Below are 6,495 nucleotides of genomic sequence, written 5' to 3' on the forward strand. Positions count from 1 at the left end.
GAAAGTCTGGGATTCGTTGGACCCATCCACCTACCCTATTTATAGTTTTCACGTGACATCACGTCCTTATAGGAACACCCACCTGGAGGGCAAAACAATGTCTTCTGCCGCTGCCCACCAGAGCTGTTTGCCAGGTAGGTGGTTAGATTTGTTAAAATGTCAGATAGTAGATGCTAATCGGGTGCACAAATAAATGAATAAAAATAGAATACATTTTTTAAATTAAATAAAACTGGTGAAGAGACAAGCCAGGGTTGCACTGTAAAAAAAAACCTGTCGTTTTTACAGGAAAACGCTGGCAGCTGTGGTTACCAGAGTATTCCTGTAAAAAATACAGCAGCACTGTAGATAAATTTACAGACAAAATATGTAAATTGATTTACAGTAAATGAATTTACATCTGAATAACATTAAAAAACTGTTAAGTCTACAAAAATGTTTTGTTAATTTTGCATAACGGTCTTATATATAAATGGACCATTTCCTGTATTCTTTACATGTATTAACTGTTTATTGTGCATCAATAATGATAAAATTAACAGGGAAATATCAAACATAAAACTAATTAAAACTGGTATAACAACAGTAAAACTTAGCATTTTAAATGGAGCTGTTCTGTATATTATACATAAAATCTATTCACAATATGCTATATTTTTATGTTTTAATTATCAAGTTATTATGTAAAAATTACTTATAAGCCTACAAAATTATTTCTACTATGCCTACACCAAAACATGCAAAAAATACATCTTCAGAAAAGACGAGAGGAAAATATCACTTTTAGGACATTTATTGAACAACCATCATCAATAGTTGTAAACAATTGGATTCATTTTTTTTTTTAATGTATACAACATGCAAAAAAGCTACATTGAATGGTTTTTTTAACTATGACTGAATCCAGGTTGAAATAGTCCAGAGGATTAGCCACTTTAAATCTGGACATTTGTTTAAGTGCCAGATGCATAACAACAGCCCACACTCCCTGTCTGGAATGTTCTACAGTTAATGACAAAACAATTCCAATGCGTACAACATGCAAAGAAGCTCTCCATCTACATTTATTCCATCTGTCTCCAAGGATTTCAGATCTGCGAACAACTCTGAGAAAACTTTGGCTGTTCCAAAACGCTTAAGGTCATTCTCAACACACAACAAGACTAAAAACATACTATCATTATGCTAATGAAAGAGACTGCAAGAACTTTGTGCGTCCTTTGAGCAGAACCCAGGGTATTCACAATTTCAAATGAATCTTGGTACAAAATCAGTTTGAGGCTTTCAGGGTTTTCATTAAAGAACTGGTCAAATCTGAAATTTTGTCCATCATATAAATCCCTGAAAACTTCTACATCTGGATCTCCAAACTGTTGTGACTGTGTATTCCTCTAACTAACTATGAATGAATCCAAAAGATTAGCCTCTTTAAATCTGGACATTAGTTTAAGTGCAAGGCGCACAACAACCATCCACACTCTCTATCTGGAATGTTACACACAGTAAGGCATAAAACTTATCTATCTCCATGGAGACAAAACAGGTGATGCCAACAGGCCAAGTTACAGGTCAGATCTGTGGAGAGGTGAGCCCCCTCACAGTAAGAATGCACGTCTGTTAAGGGTTTTTTTTTTCCCAATGAAAACAGTTCTTCATGAAACAAGCAGGTGGCTGGCCATCTACCAGAAAAAGTTACATAGTGCACCATTAAGACTTTGCTCACTTTACATATTGTGCCTTAATTACCATAATACACATTGTGGCTTTAACAAAGCTAACACACGACCTAAAACAAACAGCCAGTCCACAGAAAGAGTCCATACTTAGGCTTAACACCACTCGTGATCGGAGAGTTCCTGTATCAGGGTGAGGACTCGTGGGTTCATGTTGAGACGACGCTTGGAGTTTTTATTCTCCACTTTGGTTCCTTTTTCTGGGTTTATTGAGAAGAAACACCTGTGAATAAAAGCACATTAAAGCATATTAAGCATTTTCTTCTTGTAATTCCTTGCACAAAATCAAAGTCTTTATGGGAAGCCCTTTTAACATTTAATCGCTTGTGAGGATATATATTATAGATATCCGTAATTCAATTCTTCCTAGTCACAATGATCATTTCAGATATCTACAATGACTTTTCAGATATCCACAACAGCCATTTTTTATATCAACGTCATTCTGCCTAGTGGAATTGACGTCACGTTTCCCATTCATGTTTATGGCGTACGTCATTACAGACATCTTTAACTCAGTTGTGACTGATCAAAACGTGAGTTGCAGATATCTGCAACTACATTATGACATGTTCAAATTCCAGATATCAGCAATTTAATTCTGACTAGTCTTTGTAGATATCTTCAACTCCAATTAATTAAAGATATCTATATTGTCCCTTTAAGATATCTGAAATTATGTTTTAACTATAACAACTGTAATTATGACTAGTCAGAATTAAATTGTTGATATCTGTAACTGGAATTTGAACATGTCATAATGTAGTTGCAGATATCTGCAACTCACGTTTTGACCAGTCACAACTGAGTTAAAGATATCTGTAATGACGTACTCAATACACATGAATGGGAAACGTGACGTCATTTCGACTAAACAGAATGAAGTCGATATCAAAAATGCTGGTTGTGGATATCAAAAATATTATTGTAGATATCTGAAATGGTCATTGTGACTAGTCAAAACAGAGTTACATATATCTGTAACTGTCATTGTGACGAGTCAAAACATAATTACGACGAGACAAAACTGTGCTGTTGATATCCGTAATGTTAATTCTGGGACGTCACATTCAGCTATTAAATGTTAAAACGGCTTCCCATAAGTCTTTTGCACTGGAAAACTGCTTGTCTCACTGTTAGTACTCCTTCCGTCATTACTTTTGATAGTTTGAGAGCTAAAATATGCTTGCTCTACATGTATGTTTGTGTGAGCTGCACGTCATGAAGGTCAACGTGAAAAGTTGAGGTGGGCAGTTCTCAATAATAGTGACAGATAAAAACAACCACGTACAAAAACTTTCCAGACTTTGGATTTTGATTGGATAGGTTTTGAAAATGAATGTAACAGGCATATTTCATTTGTTTACGTTTCATAACTACAATGTCTGAACAGACCTGCACCAAAGGGTGACGACCAGAACCTCGGAGCCAGACTCCAGGTCCCATAGTCCCAGGTCCGAGTCCAGGTCTGAGAAATGAGTAAACCATGTTTACTCACCTTTGCAGAAACTCCAGAGTTGAAGCCAGCTCAGATGGATAATGCATGTTGAAACAGTAGTAGCTCCCAAACATGAGGCACAATGCAGAAATGAAGGAGGAGATGTTTGTGTTGGTGAGGTTCCGATCCAGACTCAGCATGTACCTTGTTGAGGAGTAGCAGGACTGTCCTATTAACAAATTACAGGTTATATTAATAAGCGCTGCACTCACATGACAAATTTATAAACAGTGCAATTGAAAAAAAAAAAAAAAAGAAAAAAGACTTACCACAGACAATAACAGCGGGTGTCAGGGGCACTTGCTCCAGTTGGACCTCTTCTGCCAGACAGGTATCTTCAACATGGAAGGACATGGACTCCTCCTTCTCATCGAAGTAGCTGAGCAGAAGCAGAACCATCTCTATCACGTCGTGTGAGCAGCCACTCTGCGTTCCCCGCATCCTCTGAAGCCTTGTATAATTCTGAAGGAACTTCTTGCTCTTGTTGACACAAACTGTGGTCATGTAGTCGTGAAGCCTTTTTCCCTTCAAATCCAAATTTTGTGTGAATGTCTCTTTGAGGTCAATCCCAGTGAGTTCCTTGAAGTGGACTGACATGCCAAGTTCATCGAACCAAAACGGCCACTCCTCTCTAAGCCATTTGATGCTTTTTCCCTGGTTGACATGTTGACGCTGTGTGTAAAAAGTGGACTTCATTAGACAAATTACCTCCTCTGGATTGGCATCAGAGTGTTGGAACATCACCTTGAGTTTTTCCATCTTTTGCTGCTGGCTCTCTTGAGTTTCTTCAAGCGGCAGAAATTTCACATTCCATTGAATGCATCCATAAGTGTCCTGCATTGCTGCTCTCTCTTCTAATGAGATCTCATCTGTGTGGTCTGAGTCACTCTGATGTTTTCTTTTTCTTATTTTCGGTGTTGAAGTGCGCCTCACATTTTCAATTCTGTTTTGCAACAGTTTGACTAGGGAATAGTAGCTGGTTCCAACAATATCGCCCTCTATTACATCTTGCAGAGATTTGGGATATTTTGCTACCATTTTTTTTGCAACGTCAGTTGAATGCTTTTTACCTACACGAGGGCATTTTTTCATCATCTCAGTCACAACAATCCGGACCATTTGCCTCCTCAGTTTTGGGCCTGGCCTTTTCCCCCTCTCCAAAGAGTGCATCACTTCCTCAGGAAATTTACTCCATGTGTGGCAAGGCGAGCGGAATAAGAAGATTGCTGACAACGCCACCTGGGGGCTTTCACCCCAGGATATAACAGGACTTCATAAGTTACCAGTTTTCGATTTGAAACAAGGCACGCAGTTCGAAAAACTCCACAGGACAAGAGCGTGATTTCCAATTATAAAAATATATTTTATTAAACAATTATTTTTAACTGAGTAACAGACTAAATAAATCAAAATAAAGACAATAATAATGGTGAGAAATTATGTGAGGAGCCACTTAAAGGAAATAAGGGACAGGGCTGGGGCTTACCACGACAGCGGTAACAAAAAAAGGAGGGATCCAAAACTACACTTCACCCGTGACACTGGAACCACCACCAGGGAAACCGCTGCCGCTCTGGGCCTCAGCACCTGTCAACAGAAAGAAAACAATATTAAAACCATAAAATCAAGGCAGTCCTCACACACAACATAATCAAAAATAACACCCCAAAGCCAAAAGGAACTATACTAAATCACAAATTATCAAAATCAGGAAAAAGAAATATTTCTAAACAATTAATCCGATATAACAGAAACTCAAGCAATAATAATTCAATGAAAAGAAATAACATAAATAAATCCAAACAATAAATCCAATATAACACTGAGACGCAATAATAATCCAATGGAAAGAAATAGAAAAGAAATAAACCCAAACAATCAATAAATGTCTGCCACTCTAATTTAAAACAGTCTTGGCGGGTATGGCTCTGTGGCAATAAAAGTTAGGACGCCTCTCTGGGCGCACGCCGGCAACTTTTGTCTAGGCTGTGTTGCCACAGCCTTTGGCTGCAGTCAACAGGGCCGGATCAGAGAGTCAAGTGCAGGCCGAACCGGAGCGCCGAGTCAAAGCAGCTGGAGTCCCACGAAGAGCCACACGGAGAACAGTTACACCGGCAGAATGGACGAGAGAGGGACAGCCACGAGCCAAGATAACGCAGAAGCCAAGACGAAACTAAAAGAGAAAAAACCAAGGCCAAAAGGAAGAGCCCGGACACAGAAAGAGCCAGGACAGCAGCAAGGCTCACAGCGGCGCGTGACGGCCGCGTACGGAGAGCAGGATCAGAGATGTCACCGCGGCAGGAGGAGGAAGCGCACAGCCCAGATTCTAGCAGCGACAGCCGGGAGAAAACAAATCAGTACACCTCACCCGACCATCGGCAGCATAATATAAAAATAGCAGAGAACTGAGCGTCTTACCCGCAGAGATTGCACCACACACACACACTGACCCGAGGGAGACAGCCCGGCTCCAAGTAACACCGCACTGCCGGACGGAGCGAAACTGAGGTAAGCGCCAGGCCCACAACACAGAATAACTTGAGCGGATTGAGGAGACACAGAGCATGCATACCTTTGTTTTGAGATCTAACCTGCAAACCAGCGAGACGCCACCACACATGCTGTCGGCTCCGTGAAGGAGGAAGAGGAAGCGGAAAGGACGAGACGGGTCCGACCTAGTCTATTTATAGGTGATGCGCAATTGTCTGCCACACTGCCCCTCACGGCAGGGAGTGCAGCGCTATCCTGCCACACATGGAATTTCAAACTTGTCTTCCCACTGTGTGTCAAGTGGGCTTGGGCTGCTGGAGGAGGCTGACGATGAACTTCGGGGTGAAACAGAGAGCAATGACAGCGATTGGGTAGGTGAGGCTTCCACAGATGATAGTGAGCTGTTCTCGGGAGTTTGGTCTTTAAATGACACAGAAAAAGGACTATGATTCACACAGTACAGTATTACACAATGTCCACATCTGCTTTTGATTTTGAATAGTTGTGTGTTGTGTGGTGTTTTTACTTACATTTTCGTTTCCAAACAGAAAGAAGCTTTCTGGCTTGTACAGGTCTCAATGCTGTCATCAAATCATCCTCCATTACGAAGCGTAGATCATCATACGTCTCGACTCCAATGGACTGCAAGTGCTCTTCCAGGATGTTTTTGTTTACTGCTTGAAGTTCTGGTAGGACTTCCATGATGGCAACATCTAGGAAGGTTCGCTCTGAGTCACTCATATTTGCACTGAAGAAGAAATGCCACCTTCAAAC

The 6,495-nt window shown here is 40.4% G+C and overlaps 1 protein-coding gene across 1 annotated transcript; it reads right to left on the minus strand.

The window, feature by feature from the left end:
* Positions 1-783: 783 nt before the first annotated feature.
* LOC148189459 (uncharacterized) lies at positions 784-5,850 on the minus strand. Its single transcript, XM_088078305.1, has 4 exons — positions 5,804-5,850; positions 3,501-5,716; positions 3,232-3,400; positions 784-1,956 (listed from the first exon to the last, which is right to left on the minus strand). Exons 2-4 carry the CDS (start codon positions 4,399-4,401, stop codon positions 1,830-1,832), a joined length of 1,197 nt encoding a protein of 398 aa, XP_087934431.1. The 5' UTR covers positions 4,402-5,716; positions 5,804-5,850; the 3' UTR covers positions 784-1,829.
* Positions 5,851-6,495: the final 645 nt, after the last annotated feature.

The sequence above is a fragment of the Plectropomus leopardus genome, chromosome 6 (assembly GCF_026936395.1).
Source record: "Plectropomus leopardus strain MGB_pleo_1.0 chromosome 6, ASM2693639v1, whole genome shotgun sequence".
NCBI lineage: Eukaryota > Metazoa > Chordata > Actinopteri > Perciformes > Serranidae > Plectropomus > Plectropomus leopardus.

What these genes read in the sequence shown, in the direction of transcription:
- LOC148189459 (XM_088078305.1), bottom strand. Translation starts at nt 4,401, where the DNA reads ATGCACTCTTTGGAGAGGGGGAAAAGGCCAGGCCCAAAACTGAGGAGG. An exon ending in ACCCGCTGTTATTGTCTGTG is followed by an intron (nt 3,401 to 3,500) that starts GTAAGTCTTTTT and finishes ATTTGTTAATAG; the next exon opens with GACAGTCCTGCTACTCCTCA. An exon ending in ACTCTGGAGTTTCTGCAAAG is followed by an intron (nt 1,957 to 3,231) that starts GTGAGTAAACAT and finishes TTTTATTCACAG; the next exon opens with GTGTTTCTTCTCAATAAACC.